Genomic DNA, 19786 nt, shown 5'->3' on the forward strand with positions numbered 1-19786 from the left:
CAGGCCAAACCAAAACTTTATGCCATGAAAACAAGAAATAAAATAAGGAGATCTATAGGCCGGCTGATTGTCAGCAAACACAATATATTTACTGTATTAGCATTTGCTCACAGTGCAAATGGTACAACATGACACCATTTCAATATTTCGGTTTTTAAAAATGCTGTTTTCATTAACTATATTATATTGGCATAACAATGTGACAAAGGAGCAAATGAAATGTTGGTGAAGAATTTCACCTTTTCACAATATCAAGCATATTTTTTTAACCTTAGTATAAGGTACTATAAATCCAAGAAATAAAAACATCCACAAAATATATTACATCTGGTTTGTCTTTTTCTAAGTACTCAACTTTATACAAAAGTCTTTCAAAAAATATCATTCCCCATAGGTTTTCCTGTTTAAAACCTGATTTTTTTTTTCTCTCAGTTCACATAAGTTAGAGTGCATTTTCTCTTTTTTTCTCTTAAAACATGCAGACATATAAAAAATCTGGATAGCACAACCTTTTGGCAACAAAGTCATTTTTCTCTTAGTTTAGCTTAAATGTCTGAGAACAGTTTTATTAAAACAAAGGAAAACTCAGAATTATCATGCAGTGACATGCATAGATCAGAAGGAGCAAGGAAAAAATATTAAAGGGTATCTGATTCCTCCTTCCAGCTTTGAAGTGACCAAAATTTTTGTTTTGTTTTTTTTTTAAATAATCATCACATTATAAAAAGTATTCAGCAAAATACTGTCTCTGCAAAGAAAGATTTTACCCTTCAGCTGAAAAAATATGGGCCCTCCTGGCAAACTTCATCCACTTCTCTCTCCTTCTACAAAAAACCCAAGTACCTGGAAATCCACAATCCTCTTGCTCTATGATTCCCCCCCCCTTTCACTAGATTCCTTTTAGTATTATTTATCCACCACCAAAAAAACCGGTGCTTTTTTCTTTAAAAAAAAAAAAAGTGGGAAACGCATAAAGTGACTTTAAAAACAGACATTCTGTAAACTCCAGACCTGTCTTCCTTCTCTCTGGGCAGCTTACTGACCCCAGGAGAAATAACGCTAACAGGGAACAGTACATTCAGGCAAGACTGCACTGGAAGCTGTGTCGGGCCAGCTTCCCTACTACTCCACATCCAAATAGTTCCCCCTGTGCGGAGGGGGCTGGGGAGGAGGGGGTGCCTGAGAAGAGGTGAGGTAGGGCAGGGAGAAGGTGAGACTGGGGTATGGAGAGATGTGCCTCATTCATCAACATGGATTAATGCAGACATCCCCATAACTCGAGGAAAATTGGGACACAGATGTGTGTCTATGTGTTTCTATGGATGCATATATACATACTCACATACACATACACACATAGGCAGATACAGTCTCATTGGTTCCATTTTTTCATAAAAAATAAATCGTTTAAAGCTGTATATGCCTATAAGTTCTCTTTATTCCGGTGCACTGCACTGGATTGCCAAGTACCTTAGAGATTTAATTTTGCTAGAAATACATACTGTGTGCAGGTTATATATATATGTGTGTGTGTATATATATGTGGGTGTGAACACACACACCTATTTATACACATACATACATACACACCTGCCATTTACCTACATTTGAATCTACCTGTTGTATGGATGATGACAAAGTCGGGGGGAAAGGCTGCATTCCAATCAATGGCGGGAAGAGAAATGGGTACGTGAGAGAGAAAACAAAAAGATGGCGAAATGGGCTGGTTGAGGCCTGCCTTTTTGGAAAAAAGATTTGGAAAGAGATGGGAAAAGCCTTAGAGGGGAAAGGCGGGGGAAGGCAGAGGGCAAACTCAGATTTAAAAAAGTGGGGCTGAGGAACACATTTCTAAAAAGGCAGGTTCAAGGATGGCTGCTCCTTCTCCCCGCAGATCAAACTGCCCTGAGGCCTTGAGAGGGAAGCGCTCAGAAAAGGAGGGATTCTGAGGGGCCAAACCCTAAGCGGCGGTAGCAGCACCGCGGCGGCGGCATCCGAGGCATTTCTGTAAGAAACATTATTTCTGAGCAGATGGAAGACCGTCTCGTCCCGCCACGCGCAGGCCCCCAGGCTGGGACGTTTCCCTGGCGGCCCGGGGACGCGAAGTGGGGAAGAGTTTGGGGTGGACACAGCCCAGTTCAGCTCAAGAGTCTCACACACACTCGTGCGCGCGCGCGCACACACACAGAAACACACACACGCACACATAACACATACACACACGCGAGCACGCACACTCGCGCGCATCCCCGCACGCAGGCGCGCGTGCGTGCGGCGGGCAGCAAGCTCTGCGCTTTGGTGCGCTCCTTACCCCCTCCCCCTCTCGGGTCTTCGAGGGGGAATCGAGGGACACGTGGGGGGAACCGTGAGGTGCTTGGGTCCGGCGAGGCTTGGGCGGACCCCGCCTTCAGTCCCCGGCAGGTCCTTGGCCCAGCCCGGCGGCCCCTGGATCAAGACGATCCGAACTGAACAAAGCGGGCTAGACGCCACCTTTCCGCCCCCACGCCTTGGCTAAGGGGTGGGCAGCGAGGGGAAGGCGCCTCTTGCCCTGGCCCCCGACCGTCGGCCGATGTGAAAGGGTGGAGACGGGGACAGCGAAGGGAAACAAGGGGCCTTACGTCCATGGAGAGGCCAGGGCGCGGCCCCTGCGCCTCCGTAGCTAGCTTTTCGGCTGCGCATTCAGGCGAGCAGCCGGGAGACACTGAAGGGGAAAAGTGGGATCTGGGGGGCCCGAGCCTCAGGCGCAGGTGGTGACCACAGGGGCCAGGGACACCGGGGCCGCCGAGGACGCAGAAGGCGCACCCCCCTTCTCCGCCTTCTTCTCTTTTTGCTTGAGGTGGATCTTGGCATGGCGCTTGCGTTCGTCGCTGCGCGCAAACTTGCGCCCGCAGAACTCGCAGGCAAAGGGCTTCTCGCCCGTGTGCGTGCGGATGTGAGTGGTAAGGTGGTCGCTGCGGCTGAAGCTCCGCATGCAGATCCTGCACTGGAAGGGCTTGTGGCCCGTGTGGATGCGCAGATGCCGGGTCAGCTCGTCCGAGCGGCTGAAGCGGCGGTCGCAGCCCTCCGCCGGGCACGCGTGTGGCCGCTCGTGGAGAGGGGTCTTGCTAGGTCGGTTGGGGTACTTGCGAGGCCGTATGGGCTTGAGCGTGAGCGGCGGCTGGGGCAGACTGCCAAAGCCCGGGTGGATCTGCTTGTCTTTGAATGCCTTGATGGTCTCCAGCGGGGTAATAGGGGGCGGGTTGACCCGGATGGGGTCCATGCCCTGGAAGGGCTTGTGCTCCGGCATGGAGCCCATGTCGTTGGGGTGGTGGTATAGATTGTAGTCGGGAATCATGGGGAAGAGGTTGCTGTCCAAGGCCGGTTTGGCCGATTGGTAATCCTGGGGGGAATAGGCGAGCCCGGGGTTGCCCTGGGGGTCGTGGAAAGACACAGGCTCCGAGTAGAGATCACTGCAGTTAGAATAAGGGGGCAGCGCCGGATACATGGCCTCCACGTCCCCCTGCGGCGGCTGCACCATGCTGGCCGTGGAGGTCTGCGTGCTGAGTGCCCCAGAGGCCGGGGGCACCCCCAAAATGCCGGCGCTCATGAGGCTAATGATGTTGTCCTGGCACCAGTTGGAAGGGGAGTCGAAGGCGAACTTTCCCAAGTAGGTCACGGTCTTGTTGCCGGGGGCTGGCTGGAAGGAGCCCGAATATGAGAGTTCCGGGTTGGGCTTCTCGTTGGTCAGACCGATGTCCATCACATTCTCTGCGGAGAGCGGGGGAGAGAGGGGAGGGGTGAGTGAAGCCGAGTCGGCTCCCGGGCCGGGGCGCCCAGGTCCTTGCCCAGGTGTGGAGGGTACGGCCGCGTGGAGTGCGCAGAGGATGGGATAAGAGGAAAGAAAGCTGCGCCCAGCGCAAAGCGGGCGGTGCCGCGCTCCCGGGCGCAACCTGGATACAGCAAAATACTACGGATCGGGGTGTGGAGTGGCTGCTGCACACACACCGCACACGCCGTACACACACACTCCCGTACCACACACACACACACACACACACACAGGCGCGAGAGCGAGAAGCATTGTTGTTATTCCCGAGGTGGGGCGGGCAGGTAGCTGCAGCTACAGGTAGTTTCAGACCCGGAGCGCGCCGGGCTCTCGCTCTCCAGCGCACACAACTCGGCCCTCTTCCCCTAGCCCTGTCCGCGCCGGACCCCGCGCCTTTCCAGCCCCGACGAAGCCCCCTGTGCGCACCGCGCCCGGGTAGCTGACCCGGAGCGCTCCGTCGCTTTGTCCTCGGCGCGTAGAGGGGTGCTGCCCGCAAAGGGAGCTCTCCCGCCGCCTCCCCCAGCCCCAGCCTCCTCCGGGCCTGAAGGAGCTTTCGGCTCCTGCTGGAGGGGGAAAGCCCAGCCTCAGCTTAGCGAGAGTGGAGGGCGGCGGAAAACCGGCCGGTGTCTCCATGGCGGGAGTGGCCGCTCTTCCCAAGCTCCTCGGTCCGGGGATCGCCCCCCGTGGCAGCCCCCAGGCGGGTGGATCCCCACCTTCTCCCCTCCCCGCCGTCCCCACACCCCCGCGGCTTTGCTGAACGCCCTGGAAAGGCAGCGTCGCAGTACCTCTCCCACCGCGGGGACTCCACGCCGCACATGGCTCCATCCCGGGTGGGAGGCTGAGGGAGTAAGGGGGGAGAGCGCGGGTGAAAAGGGACGTTGGGCTCCTCCCGGGAAAGGGGGCGACGGCACTACGCCTTGCGCGCAGCCCGGCGATCGCGCCCCCTAAGTGGAGAACCCCAGAGCCGCTCGCACCTACCTCCCTTCGGTCGGCGGCTGCCCCCACCCGGAAGAATCGAAGCCTCTACCGTGGCGTCGCCAACCGAGCCTTCCCGATCGGGGAGGGCGGGAGGAGTGGGTGGGAAAAGCAACTCGCCCCCCGGAAAATTACCAGCGCGCGGCCACCACCCCCATCTCTCCATCCATCCATCCATCTATCCATCCGTAGCTAGCTCGTTCCCTCCTCCTCTTCCTCTCTCTCTTTCCTTCCTCGCTGCCTCGCCGCCTCCCCGCCGCCCTTACCTGTAGCCATCTGATTGTAATGGGCTACCGAGTCGCTGCTGCCAGAAAAGAGGTTGAGCGCGCTGGGGATCTCCTCGGGGTACAGATTGTCAGGCAGTTGGTTTAGCAAACTGCTCATGGTCACCGGCAGCTTCTCGGCGAGTTTGCCGGTCATAGCACTCCGGAGCTGCCGCCGCCGCCGCCGCCGCTCGCTCCTAACGCAGCTTCCAGGCAAGCGGCATCAGAGAGGCGATCGGTGGTGCAGGGGAAAAGCATGCGAGAGGGAAAGTTCGGGGGGAGGGGGGAGGGAAGAGGGGAAGGGGTGGGCCTGGGGAAGGGATCTTCTCTTTTTTGAGGGGTGGGTGGGGGAGAGGGTAAAGGGTGGGTAATCCTCTTGGATGCCTCAGCTGGCGCCGTGGTAGGAGGCTGGGTCGTGGTGGTGGTGGTGGGGGGGGGCGTGTGCGCGAGGTGGGTGGGGGCTGGGGTGGGGTGGGGTGGGGAGATCTCGGTCCAAGGGGGTCGCACGCGGCCTCAGTATTGATATCACCAACAGACGCGCGCCCGCGGCCCCCCCGCCCCCCCATCCGCCACCGCCGCCACTGCCTCTGCCAGCCGCCTCTGCCGCTGCCGCTGCCGCTGCTACCGCCAGCACCAGCCCCGCCGCTTCCTAGCAAGCTCACTGCTGCCCAAAAGCTCCCAGCCAGGGAACTCCACCAGCCTATTTATCTGAGCCCCGGGAAAGCTCCGTGACGTAGCTGCCCATATATGGACAGACAAAGCCCAGCCGAAGGGGCGCGACGTCACAATGGAAGCTCCTCACAATGGAACATTAGAAAGCAGGAAGCGGGCCGCAGCCAACGTGCGGCGCCCGCACCGCTCGCGGATCTTAAAAAAAAAAGAGAGAGAGAAATAGAAGAGAAGAAGGAAAGAAAATTCGAGAGGCGAGAGGAAAGAGGGCTGTAACTGAAAGTGAAGCGTAAAGCGCTCAGCGCGGGGTCGAAAGAGCAGTAACCTCCTGTGTGTTTATTTGGTGTCGGCACTTGGAGAGAGCGCGCTTATAGGATCGCAGGGCGGGGCGGGGGGCAGTGAGGTGGGGTGGTTTGCAAGTGTCCTCCGACACTCTCCCCCTAGCAGGAAGAAGAAGGATTGAAAACACACGGCGGCGGAGGTCCCTTTGCAGCCTGGGAACCTCTGGGGAACCCGGAAGGTGTGCGCTCCGACCCTGACCCCGCACCGCTCCTCTCCTGGTCCAGGACTCCTCTCGCCTGGGACTGGGACAAAGTCCCTCCGAGGAGGATTCCAGCGGGTGAGGGGTCTCCGGTCCAGCACCTCGGGAACTTTTGTGCCGCCCTCCCTCGGGTTTGCCGCCCACATTCCTGCTGCTCCCTGGGCCCCTGACCCTGAGCTGACACCAGGCTGAGCGTAGTGTTGGGGAGATTGGTAGCTGCAGAGCGGCTGCGCTGGAGGCGAGAACCCCGCACCTCGGGAGATCGAGGGTGTGCCATTTTGGTGGTGGAGTGAAGTCGAGGGGATAGGAAACATGTACACCAAACCCTCCAAAAATCGCCTAATGGTTCCAAAGCACCCCTTTGACCACGGGATGGCAGGAGGGCCCAGCAGGCCCAGACGCAGTCGCTGTGTAGTGCTTCCTGCGAAGGGCGCGCCACCGAGTTGCCGCAAGAGTCTGCCGAACCCACAGTCTCCGAGCCACCGCGGCGACCTCCCCTGGTCTCTGCCCTCCCCCTCGCCTTCTACAGGGCTGTCCCCGTGGCTGAGTGCCGGGTGCTCTGCAGTCAAGGGCCGCCTGTTAGCCGACCCCGAGCGATGTCACCTCCCGGGGGAGGCAGAGATCCTGGGGGCTGCTGATAGGTTCCCCGAGGCCTGTTCCCGGAGCGCGCGCGGCCGGGCCGCGGGAGAGGGGGAGGAGAGGAGAGGAGCGTGGGGGAACGACCCCAGATCACACCGGCTCGGCGTAGGAGGATTCCCTCCTCGGTGGCCGTGTGGGCGCGGTGGATCCCGCGGTCCCTGGCCCGGGAGCCGGGGTTGGGGGAACGTGCATTTCTCAGGGGGAGTGGGAGTGTTGACAAGGAGGAGGAGAGGATCCCCGGGCCTCACTCCGTAGGAGGGCCACGCGGGCCGGGGACGTGTGGGAGGAACTCCCAAGCTGCTGCTGGTCGTGGGGGTGGATGACAACCTCGCTCTCCTCCCCTCCATTTCACTCGATGCAGAACTAGGGGTGGGAGGGCCCGCTCTCCCCCGGATCTCCTCTGGTGCCTAGGAAAGGAGGGATTCCCGCCGCCCGCGGGTCCCCTCTTCCCCGCCCCTGCTGCCGCTCCCGCCAGGCTCCCCGCACCTATACCAGGGAGGTTCTGCGCCCCCGGGCTCTCCTCCGCCCGCGCGGCGCGGGGAGGGAGCGTTCTGCAGCGGTCCCCGGCTCCGGCCGGAATCAGGGCATGCAGCGCCTCCCGCCCCCGGCTCCCTCCCAAGGCGGTGGGGCGGGGGGGGGGGGGGCGATTGGCCGGCCAGGGGGCGTGGGCGGCAGTGTGAGCCGGGCTGGGCGCGGGAGGGGCCTTGGCGACTGTAGGGAGGGTCGCGGGGCGGCGGGCCAAGCCGGGAAGAGCCATACAAGGAGCGGATCCGGTGACGCGCCGGCCGCGCCCCTTCTCCTTCTCGATTTGGCTGCCGATTCCGGTCCCCGGATTTGCATATTTTGGCATCCAGTGGAAAAGGAAAGAAGAACGGAACCCGCAGCCTTTAAAGGAACCACACAGGCTGTAGCGTCACCTAGGGAGGCGGTCTGGGGGGCGTGAAAAATTAGCTAGCGGCTCCAGCCTCTGGCCGCGGAGCCTGGCAACTGGGGAGAGACGGGGAGAGGCAGGGAGCAGCGACCCCCGGCGAGCATCGGCCGCTCCAGTTCCGGCCGTGGCCTCTCCGCGGCGCTTTATGCTGCGCGTGCACCCGGAGGTGGAGAGGGGTTCTGTGGATTCCTGTCCGGGGCCAAGAGACGCCGCGAGGTTCGCGGCCTTCATGCGAGCCGCAGACACCAGGGGTGCCTGCAGTGCCCATGTTTCCCCGCGCGAGGCACAGCTCAGCCCGCGGGGGTGGTGGGGAGGAAGTGCGAGCGCTCCCGACCGCCCAGCTCAACTCGGGAGGACCCTACCATGATGCACCCGCCACCCTCGTTGAGACCCGGGAGAGGAAGGAGATTGAGGAGCTGGAAACCCTGGGCCTGTTTGAAAGGCACCCACTTTAGGAAAGGCAGAGGCCGGTGGGAGAATCTGGGATTCTTGAAAGCTTCCGGGGCCCCAAAGACCATAGAGGAGTGTAGCCATTCCAGAGGTGGGCCGCAGACACTTTTAGGCCAACTGGACTTGTTGCATACAAGGAGAACAAGTAGAGTTTGCAGGCCTGCTCCAGACCTGCTTGCTTGGTGAGAGTGGGTAGGAGTCTTTTTGAGCAAAATGCCCGTCCCCTTCTTCCTACTTGTCCGTGACCTAGAATGGGAGCCTTCAATTAAATAAGTATTCATTAAAACTTTAGTGTGATCTTGGGCAAATTTCTGAATCTCTTTCTGGGTCTCAGTTTTCTTGTCTGTAAATTGGGATAATAATAGTACCTACCCCTTAAGACGGTGTCCCCTAGTGGCTCACCATAAAGAATCCACCTGTCAGTGGAGGAGATGGGGGTTCTGTTCCCTGGGTTGGGAAGATCCCTTTGAGAAGGAAATGGCAACCCACTCCAGTATTCTTGCTCGGGAAATCCCATGGATGAGGAGCCTGGTGGGCTACAGTCCATGGGGTTGCAAAAGAGTCAGGACTTAGCAACTGAACAACAACAATAACAGTCCCTTAGGAAGAACTAAATTAGATAACGTCATAGAACACTTTTGCTAGATCAGTGGCAGCACTCAATAAATGGCAATTATTATTGGTAAACTCTTTCCCCCCACCCTACCATGTGACAGAAAAGCCTATTCCCCCTGTGTATCTTAGGGGTGAGTGTAGTTGACACAGGGAGTAAAAAGGGCCAGGTAGGAAACTCCATACCCGTCATCACACATATCAGTGTGATCATATATAGGAAGTTTTCATGTGTGAGCTTTACGTCATCACAGAGATGGTTAAGGAATGGTCCCTACTCTGTGAGCACCCAGACAAGGATGGAGCCCTTGGTGATGACATAAAGTAGAATGCCAAGCAGTCATTCAGTTGCTCTTTAACACTCTGGAGCATCCTTCTAGACATGTTATGGAGGATGGCTGTGGCTTCAGGATGGGGTGGGGGATCCTGGAAGGATCCATGCTGGGGAAAGCCCGCCTCCGCAAGCATAGGTCCTCACTGCCTGGGTGCTGGTCTGATTACAGCCCACACATTGTCCCCTGTCAATCTGGATGGAGGTGGCAAACAGAGGCCAGGGATCTATGGTGGGCACGGGCAACCCTGCCTATAAGAGTTGGGGTGGAAGGTGTGGAGTGGCCCCTTAGAGACTAACAGCATTCTCCCTTCTGCTTGCTCTGTCTTGAATTCAGCATAGAAAAAAAAAAAAAAATTCCCTTTCCTCCCGTTTTCTCGCCTTTCTACCTCCTGAATAGGTGCTGAGGGTGATTGTCTCAGTTTATTGGCAGGCTCAGGTGAGTTTGCCAAGGGCCTAATTACCTGAACTGGAAGCCCTGGACTTGTTGGGGAACGAGTAGGCACTGGTTCAGGGCATCTTCACCCTGGAGATGGTGAAAGGCAGGCCCGAGGCTCTGCAGCAGGGCCAAGGCCACCCATTCCTCGCTGCTTACCTCTGGGACTGCTGCTGCTTGTGGGGGCAACGAGTGTGTTTGTCTTGGTGAAAGAGTGGAGGAAGGAGGGGACTTGGCCCTACAAATCCATCACAGAAAAAGGCCAGGTTGGAACTCTGTCTTGCTCCTTAGTCACCTCTGCCCTCGGAACTTGAGCTCCTTTTTGCTAAAGATATCCAGTAATTCTCTGCTGTCTTATAAGAAAGAAGCCCTTATTTGGGGGAGAATGGATCCATGTATGTGTGTGGCTAATTCCCTTTGCTGTCTACCTGAAACTATTAATATCACAACATTATTGATTGGCTCCACTCCAATATAAAATAAAAAGTTAAAAAAATAAAGAAGCCCCCAATTATTTCAAACTAGGGTGCTGGCAAGTTAATGCCTTACCATTTCAGACAAGATTTGCCTTTTTATCAGAAAATGCTTAGAAGAGGGTAGTGTGTAACCCAGAGGAAGTTAGCCCATTGTTAAGCATGGTGCCTGGAAAATGATAGGAACTCAGATACGCTGATGGGCTGAGGTCTGACTGTGGGATGTCAGACTCAGTGACAAGGATTTGGAAGCTTGGGGTGCAGAGAACAACTGGCATTCCTCAAGTCACACCAGGGACCCATGTAGAGAGCCTACCCTGGTGAGATTGCTCCTGAATGATAACTCCCTCAAGGGCTTCCAATTGCTTTCTGTTTGGGGGCACCCCACAAGAGATGGACTGTTCATCCATGGAATCAACCTGGACAACCCTCCTTGGCATTTTAGAGGTCATGCAGGGGACCTGGGTTCAATTTCTGGGTCAGGAAGTTCCCCTGGAGTGGCAAGCCACTCCAGTCTTCCTGTCTGGAAAATCCCATGGACAGAGAAACCTGGTGGTCTGCAGTCCATAGGGTCACAAAGAGTAAGACAAGACTGAGCGACTAACACACACAGCCAGCTCTGAGGTGAGATGGGTTTGGTCTAGAAGCCCATGGAGGGAACTTGATAGTAATGACGATTTGGGGAGGGGTGGTCCTGGTTAAGAGTGTTGTGTGGGGATTGCTGGAGGCATCTGGCTCACTGATCTTCTGTACCCACAAAAGATGGTGGCCTATGGAGATACACCAGCTTCATTCTTCACAATTCTGTGAGGAAGCTTTAAGGGCTGCCCCTCAATAGTTTTTTTTTTTTTCCCCCTTCATGAAAGATCTAAGGAGTTGGAAGAAATCTGAGTAGTTAGTTGGAGGGTACTTGGCCAGGAAATGGCCGAGCTGAGATTTGAACTCAGGGTCTTGTGACTCCAAAGATACTGTTCTTAATTCCAGCCTTTCTGGCTGTCAGGAGAAAGAAAGGAAATGGCAGGTGTGGTAAGAGGAAGCGAGTGCATGCTCAGTCGTGTCCTACTCTTTGCGACCCCGTGGACCGTAGTGCACCATACTCCTCTGTCTAGGGATGATTTTCCCAGCAGGAATACTGGAATGGGTTACCATGCCCTCCTTCAGGGGATCTTCCCGACCCAGGGATCTAACCCACGTCTCCTGCAGCCCCTGCATTGTGGGTAGATTCTTTACCACTGAGCTGCGGGGGCAGCCCAGGTAAGAGGAAGGAGAGGTGCAAAACCTATGGAGAAGGCAATGAATAGAAGGCCTACCAGGATCTGCCTCCTGGCATCCTCAGGGCCCAGCTGGCAGAGAGGGGAGGAGCCCCTTCCCAGGGGGAGAGGAGGGGCTCCAGCCCACAGGCAAGTCAGGGAGGAGCAGCGTTTCTGCCAGGGTTCCCAGTAGGCAGAAGAACATCTTTCCCCTTGGAGCTCGGGTCCCACTGCCCTAGGCTGTCGCAGAGGTCACAGGCTCCTCACCAAGCCAATTGCACACTTTCTTTTGAAACATCTGCTGTGCCAACATTTGAACAAACTCATTATAATTGTGTTGAATAAGGGTGTTTTTGCTTACTCTTCAAGCAATGATGGGGAGAAGCTGGTGACTGAAGGGAGAAAGTCTTGTTACAAAGTTACATTTGCTGGGGATGAGGTGGGATATACAGCCTTCTTAGAGATCCCTCCTCAGACACAAGTCCTAGGCTGTAATTGCTATGGGGGTCCAGAGGTTGAGATTTCGGGCAGGGCTGGGCTAGGGAAGGGAGAGAAGGCCGGTCTTAGATAGAAGGCAAGACATGGAAAAAGTGTACTGTATGGGGACGTGGAAAGAACAGGCCATGGCCTGGGAATCAGGACTTCTGGTTTCCACTATCAGTTATCTGTGTGACCTTGGGCTTCCCTCTGACTCCTGGGCTTTGGGGAGGGACTGGACTGGCTAACCTACCTCTGAATTCCTCCTAGTAGTGTTGATTCACCAGTTCTGGATTCTATTTTGGAAAGGGCTGGGAGGGGAGTTTGAGGGAGAATGGATACATGTATGTGGATGGCTGAGTCCCTTCACTGTTCACCTGAAACTATCACAGTATTGTTCATTGGCTACACTCCACCAGAAAACAAAAAGTTTAAGTTAAAAAAATAAAGGATACCTTCTGTGGCATTATAAAGAATAAATTCCTCCCAGCAATGTTGTCCTTGAGTTTTGGATTCTATTGCACAAAGTATTGGGAAGAGACGCGTGTTCCCAGCCAAGTTTGGGCTTCTAGGACCCTCAGGGAGGAAGAGGGATGGGTCAGGGGGTAAGGGCTTGTAATGGGAACTTGGCTGTCATAGCTCAGGGGTGCATGGAGGGTAAGTGGAGTCATGTGCTTGGGCGGAGGGGTCTGCCATTGCCCCTGGGGGCCACAGTGGGGCAGCCCCCTTCTCAGCTGGAAGGGATGATGTCTCTGCAGTGAAGACTCTTGGGGGATGAGGCTTTTTGGAAAGAGGAACTTTGTCATCTGAAGTGAACCAGAAAAGGCATGAGTGTGGGGGTGGGGTGGGGGAGGCAGTAGAGGGAGCAAACAGGGAGTGAGACAGAAAAGGAGGGAGAGAGAGGTGAGAGCACAGATGAGAACAGGGGCCCCCTACCACTTGCCCGCACAACCAGCCTTCTGCTGGCTGCAGGCTTCAAGCATGTGACAGGTCAAGCATCTAAAAGCCTGGCAGGTTCCTTTCCTCTCTGCCCTGGAAAGACAACCGTTGGAGGATCGGAGAGCTGTGGTCTCTAGATCTCGGTGTTTCGGATCAGCTCCCAGTCTCAGGACCATCCTCAGCCTTAGACAAATGGGCCCTTGGCTTCATACACCGAGGTGATGAGTTAGGAGCCGACTTTTGGCTTCCTCAGTTAGGTTAGTATCCTCTTTCACCAGAAGGCCCAGGCAGGGCTTCCTAACTTTGTTATGTCAGAGCTCTCCTAGAAAATGAAATTCTTTACAACCACTGGTGTAAAGAACTGACACTGCCTCTGGCCCATCCCATCCCTCTGAGGGCTGACAGTACTAGCCAGCTGGTACCCACAGGAAGTCTGCCTATCAGCCTGACTGATGGCATGAGCTTTTCCTGCCGGGGATCAGGGCAGATGGGCAAAGGAGAAGGGGCATGATAGATTTCTCTTTCTCTCTGCAGAATTATTTTGGCCTTTTAGAGTTATGTGGCCCCAGATCACCAAGAAAGTTACTGGATGACAAGAGCTGGTATCTGAGCTCCCTGGAGGCAGGGACTGAGTCTGATTCCTCTGCCTCCCTAACACTCCCCTGGCTGTTCCCAGCAGGTGCTCCACAGGAAGTTGTTGACCCAGCTCAAGTGTCCACATGGGTGATTCTGAAGCAGGCCGATTTGAGGGACTCAGGATCCACAGTGTGCTTCCTGCCTGGTTCTTGCATTTCTACTACTCCAGCATGCACTCCCCACCACACACACTACACAGGATGGGGGACCCCTTGTCCACCTTGTTCCTGCATTTTTACCACGCCAGCACACCGCCCCCCCATACTATAATACAGGATGGGTTCTACCACTCTCCCCACACTACACAGGATGGGGGACCCCTTGTCTACCAAAGTTTATTTCTCACTGGAGTGAAGGGAGAGGCTCCTGTGTCTGGGACTAAATTCTCTCGTTTCAGTGAGACATACCTTCAGGGAGCACTTCCTGTAGAGGGACTCAGACTTAAGACTGGGATTTGCCATGTGTCAGGGAGCAGGCAATTTAAAGGGAAGTGAGGGATGAGACTGAGGTAGAAGCGAGCACACACAAGGCACGATGGCTTCTCAGAGGAAGTGCCGGCAAGGAGTTCAGGCAGGGAATGACTTGCAGAAGGACAAGCTCAGAGACGGGAAAGCCTGATGGGGGTGTTGATCAAGACCTTGGGTTGGCTAAGACCTCTAAGTGAGGAGGAGAGGGAAGGGCAGGGGTATTCTGTGTAAAGTGAAAGTGTTAGTCACTCAGTCGTGTCTGACTCTGCGACGCCATGGACTGTGTAGCCCTCCAGGCTCCTCTCTCCATGGAATTTTCCAGGCAGGAATACTGGAGTGGATAGCCATTCCCTTTCTCTAGAGGATCTTCCTGACCTAGGGATCAAACCCAGGTCTCGGGCATTACAGGCAAATTCTTTACTATCTGAGACCCAGGGAAGCCCATTCTGTGTAAGGAGCTGTGATTCACCCCTTATTTTCATGTTAATTTTTTAAAAAAAATCTCTGAAACTAGCTAGAGCCCATTAGCACTGTCCTTTCAGAACTTTTCTGTTAGTTTGTGGATGAGTGAGGAATCCTAGAGGAAGGGAAGGAAGACAGCTCTGAGGTAGGATCTGGAGATGCCAGCAGACACTGGGACATCTACTAGAACATAGGGTCCAGGAAGGCAAAGGCTGGGCTCCAGACCTGCACCGCTGTACCCCCAGCTAGACCCTGGCTTATGGGAGTTCTCCATAATGTGGGTGCTCCATCTGTATCTGTGATATCTGTGGGAGAATGAATGTGCTCCACTCTCTACCATGTCCCGGGTCGGGTGCTATTAGCAGGAACAGGAAAGGGGCTAAGTCCAGGTGTGGACTCCAGGAGGGAGGAGGTACTTGAGGAGTCCCAAGTCAACCTGGATCCCAGGTTGGGGGCGGGGTAGGATTCATCAGACATAAACTCAAGTGGTAATAGCCCCGTTAATTGAGTGGTAATGATTCTTGGCATTTTTCATCTTCAAAGCCAGGAACGAACTGTAATTAATACTCCCGCCACCCGGGGGCAGGGTGGGGGTGGTGTGGAGAAACTTGAGCTGCTGTTGCTGCTCAGTCGGGGAAACTGAGGCACTGACAGAGAAAGTGCCGTTAGGGGCAGTCGATGCCAAGGCCAGCAGAGCCCGGCGGAGTCGGCAGGGGTGCCCTGAGCACCGCAGAGAGCTACCCGCTTCCAAAGCCAGGCAGCGGGGGAGTCGAGGTCAAAAATGATGGGGAGGGGGCGCTGGAGACCCGCGCAGGGGCAGAGAAAGAAGTCTCAGCCGAGGGCTTGGCCGAGGGTGGCAGTGGGCGATTGGCTTTGCCGGTGGCTTGGCGGAGGAAAGCTGGCCGGGGGCCTCAGCTCCCCGCGCTCCTGGGGCGGTGCTGGAGGGGCGCGCGGAGCAGGAGAGGCGACCCGAGAGTCGCTCGGGCCGCCGCGTGCTGCACACTCAGCCTGAGTCACCGGCGGCTCCGAAATGCCTCCCGGTTTCCTCATCGCAGTCTGGCTGGCCCGCGCCCGGAGGGAGTTTTTCATTAGGGTGATTATTACCCTGCCGTCATTAAGAGCCGGTAAACATCACCCAGGGACCAAGGGCGCGCAGCGGCCTCTAACTGCAGCCGGGGGTTCGCAGGCCCAGGAGGTGTGCAGCACGGCCCGCCTAACCCCGCCATCCGTCGGAACCACTTGCGGGGGCCCCAATGCCGTCCCGCATCTAGAGTGACGGTTTCTCTGGACCATGGTGTCTTGGAGAACATCCTTCCTTCAGTTCAGTCACCGCTCACCCAGAAGAGCCTTTCCTCGGAGACCCTCGATCCATGTGTTGGTTGCTATGTCCAGTGGTTAGCAGTCCAGTGCTAAATGCTCACTGCACCAAACAGCCCTCCTGGGTTGCCCTGGTCCTACCCACCTTTTCACATGAGTCTGTGTCATTCTTTGATGGATGTCTGCCTCTCACCCTCCTGCCCCAAGTTCCAGAAAGGCAGGAGCCACTTCTGATTTTACATATTCCCATGATACGGTCCCCCCTCAACCCACCCCATCCCCACCTAGGGCTGCAGTCTGGTGTAACAGCAGCCCACAGCATTTTCTTCTTTATTTGACCTCACCACGTGGCATGCGAGATTTTAGTTCCCTGAGGAGGGATTGAACCTGCGTTCCCTACAGTGGAAGTTCAGAGTGCTAACCACTGGATCACCAGGCAAGTCCCATAGGCCTCAGCATTTGTGAGTTAACAAGTTCTCATGAGGCAAGAGAACTGTTTGGTGACTGCCCCTCTACCTGATTGTCTTCAACGTTTAAGATTTATCTATTGTGCACCTACTGTGTGTCTGGCATTGGAGACAGCTGTGATGAAAAGAGCTTGTGCGAAGACTCAAGGCCTAATGAGGATTCAGGGTGAGAATGGGCTATAAGAAAATTCATACAAGGTGGTGGTAAGTGATGTGAGGAAAAAGAAATGAGGATAGCAGGGTGATGGGGAGTGCGCACTGGGATCCTGTTATATGTAGCCAGTCATTCTTCCCCAGTGCTTGCATCTGCAGCTAGCATTAGTGCCACAGACTAAAGTACTGACTCAGAATATTTGAGGTCTGTGCTGTTAGTCCAGCTGATTCATTGGATGCTCTTTGAAAATTTCTGTGTAAATAAGATCTTTGCTTTTTAAAAAGATTACATGAAAGTTCAGTAAGGAAAGTCGCGTCTCTGAAGGCAGAGTCACCTGTGATTGGGCCCCTTGCCCCTAGCACAGCCCCTCTTCCCTGGTCAGCTTTCCCGCCTGCCACCAGGTGGCCTGAGAGAAAATTCTGATGCTGTCTTCTTTAGCGGCTTCTGGGGAAAGGATGGCAGTGGGCCAAGGGTGAATGTGGCTGTGAGTACCTCAGGCCTGAATCTCAGAGCCCACACTGCCTCCCGCACCAACCCTCTTGTGGATGGGCAGGAGAGTTTCATCTAGACCCCAAATGAAAGAAAGAGTTGCTGCAATGGAAACTCAAACTAACCTCCCCTCTTGCCCCACTTCCCTCCCGCGGTCACACTTCCGGCAGCCGCCACAGGGTATTTTGGGTTCGAAAACAAAGCGTCAGATCTATTTGAGCAAGTTTTTTTTTCCATCGGAGTAGAAGCCCAGGGGCCTGTGGCCACCCTGGGCTCGGCCACTTCCCCAGGGAACTGACGCGTTTCCCTTTCTCCACTGAAGACCAATTTAGCAAGTCAGACTGGCCACTTTTAGCTTCTCCTTTCCCTGGCCTGGCAGCAGGCGAGGGCACAGGGAGTGGGTAGGACTGTTGGGAGGAGGGCGTGTGTCTCAGTACCTTCCTTGTGGCCTTCAGGGGAAGGCCTGGTTCCCTTCTTCAGCCAGAACCTTCTTTTCACCCCTCTCCACACACCCCCAACCCGAAACTGCACACACACACACACACACACACACACACACACATGAACACAAACACACACGAACACAGACACACACAGAGACTCACACACACACACAAATACAGACACACACACATACACACACACACACACACACTTATAACCTCCAAAGCTGCCGCCACAAATCCGCTTGCTGTATCAGGAGTCTGAAAAGTGAGAATTGGGGTTAGGCCTTGGTCTGATCTCAGTTTAAAGGATGGCGTGTTCCTGTCACTGGTGGGTCAGTGGGTAGTGGGTTGTGAATGAAGTGGGCATGCACACATGGAGACCACTTGTGTATGCAAATCCTATGTTCGCCACTTCCTGAGCTGAACAGTGCACACACATGCAGCTAGCATGGATGTCTAGAAAGAGCTTGGCAGAGGCAAAACCCTGGAGTGTCTAGCGGGTGCGTACACCATGTGATTTTGTGTGGGCTGGTGTATTTACAGTATGTGTGCAGGATGCGTAGAGTAGAGGTGTGTGTGAGTGTGTGCACATTCATAGACGTGTGGACGGTAGGGCCTGATTCTCAGGGTGTTTCGGGGAGGAAGACAGGCGAACTCTGGATAGGGGTGACCAGCATCCTTGTGAGCAAATGCAGCTTCTGCTCCGAGGAGGTGGGGGATGGACAGGGAACTTCCAGGCTTCTTTTGTAATCCCTTCAATTCTTAGCACTTGGCCAAGCCTCCATCCATACTGGGGAAGAAGTGTCAGGGCTCTGGCTTCACAGTCACAGCGAGTGGAGGCAATCTATTGACTTATGGTGACTTGAGTATCCACGTCCAGCTGTTTCTCTCTGTGTGTGAATGAATGAGTGTGCTGATGTGTGAGTATGGAAGTGAGTGCGGGAGGTCTGAGTTTGTGTGAATGAGTGTGGGTGTGGGCGGAGGGTGTTTGGACTCCTTTTGGGCACTGCCCGGGCTTGTCCTTATGCCCAGGCCCTAAAGGAAGCCCCCTCAGCTTACTGTCTGCTTTTTTCATGATACTGGAAGTGAAAGTTGGACCCAGGGCCCTGCTGTGCCCGCCTTTCTGACAGGCTCAGCCTCTTTCCTTTGAGCTCTCAGCTTCCTGCTGGGTTGCTAGATAGCAGTGGTGTGGATTCCAGCTCCCAAGGAATAAAGGGGGCAACTTCTGTGTCCTGCCCTCATTCAGGGCAGGTCAGGAGGATCCCAAATCATATTTCTTTCTTTCTTTTATTTGGCCATGCCACGCAGCTTGTGGAATCTTGTTCAATCCCTGACGCAGGATTGAACCTGGGTCCTGGCAGTGAAAGTGCCGAGTCCTAACCACTGGACCGCCAGGCAATTCCCCTAAGTCATATTTCTACCTTCTGTGCCCTTCCGTCCTCCCTCCTCCAGGTCCCTGAAGGGTCTCCCCAGGCCAGGATCTGGGGAGGGGAAGCTCTATTGCTGGCCACTGAGCCTGGGAGAGGGTTCTCCTGAAATTCTAGGGTCTGCAGCTCCCCACATTTGCAGACTTCTCCTTAACCTCCTGATAGAGTCTTCTGGCTCCTGCCGCCAAATGCATTGGGTTCTTTTTCATTCTTAATCCTAAGAATACTCATTCTTTCCTGTTCTAGTGGCTTCCTCTGACACCCCTGCTCTACCCTGCCAAAGGGATAGTGGTAGTGGCTTTCTCTACCATGCACCCAGATAACCACAGAGTTGAAGAACATTCAGCTGGAGGGGGATCTCAGAGAACATTCATACCAAACTATTTTATGGATGAGGAAGCTGAGGCCCAGAGAGGGCAGCTGATGTGCCCAGGGTCACTCAGCAGTGAAGGGTAGCCCTGGTGTTAAAATCAGGTCTTGAGTTCTGATCAGAGATTCTTTCAGATGAACCTGGTCTAGTTCATCAGAGCAGATGGCGATACATTTCTTTCCTATTCCCATCTTTTTGACTCTGTCTTCCTTGCCTATTTGACTGAAATAGTTCCTTTTTACTCTTTGAAATGCCCTCTCTGTGTTAAGTGGGATGGCTTGCACTAAGGTGGTACTCAGAGCTAAGTCCTCAGTCTTGGCATAACTTTCATTTGTCCTCTCCAAAGATTTTTCTCCTTCCTGGTCCTACACCCCTCAGAATTGTCAGGGACTCTGTCTTCCCCTCTTCCTGAGCCAGATTCTTCAGCTTCTATTTCTCCTCCCAAGTACCCAGGAGGCAGATGAGAACCTCAAGGAATTTTCTCCTTTCTTGAACCTTGGTTTCCAGATCTCTAAAATGGAGTGGGGGTCTCTGCAGGGGAACTATAGGTATTTGTGTATGTGTGTGCATGCAAGTGTGTGTGTGTGTGTGTGTGCACTGTGCCCATCTCATGTGTCTCCCAGCAGCTCCTGGGGAAAATAGGAAAGTTAATTAGTGCCAGGATGAAAGATGCAGTGGGATAATTGCAGGTAATATTAGGACAGCTGGGAGGGTGGGGCTAAAGGCCTCTAGACCTGGGGCAGGGGTGGACGGGCCTCTAGCC

The 19786-nt window shown here is 54.8% G+C and overlaps 1 protein-coding gene across 2 annotated transcripts; it reads right to left on the minus strand.

The window, feature by feature from the left end:
- Positions 1-5310, minus strand: EGR3 (early growth response 3). Of its 2 annotated transcripts, XM_040243005.1 has the most exons (3): positions 5044-5108; positions 4588-4640; positions 1-3744 (listed from the first exon to the last, which is right to left on the minus strand). In XM_040243005.1, exons 2-3 carry the CDS (start codon positions 4625-4627, stop codon positions 2735-2737), a joined length of 1050 nt encoding a protein of 349 aa, XP_040098939.1. In that variant the 5' UTR covers positions 4628-4640; positions 5044-5108; the 3' UTR covers positions 1-2734. The 2 variants fall into 2 exon arrangements, with proteins under 2 accessions (XP_040098939.1, XP_040098929.1); XM_040242995.1 differs by lacking the exon at positions 4588-4640 and having other exon boundaries at positions 5044-5310.
- Positions 5311-19786: the final 14476 nt, after the last annotated feature.

The sequence above is a fragment of the Oryx dammah genome, unplaced genomic scaffold, assembly GCF_014754425.2.
Source record: "Oryx dammah isolate SB20612 unplaced genomic scaffold, SCBI_Odam_1.1 HiC_scaffold_1, whole genome shotgun sequence".
NCBI lineage: Eukaryota > Metazoa > Chordata > Mammalia > Artiodactyla > Bovidae > Oryx > Oryx dammah.

Excerpts from the sequence above, each read along its gene's own strand:
- EGR3 (XM_040242995.1), bottom strand. The coding sequence starts at position 5,197 with ATGACCGGCAAACTCGCCGAGAAGCTGCCGGTGACCATGAGCAGTTTG. Across the intron at positions 3,745-5,043 it reads TTACAATCAGATGGCTACAG|AGAATGTGATGGACATCGGT; the intron begins GTAAGGGCGGCG and ends CGCTCTCCGCAG.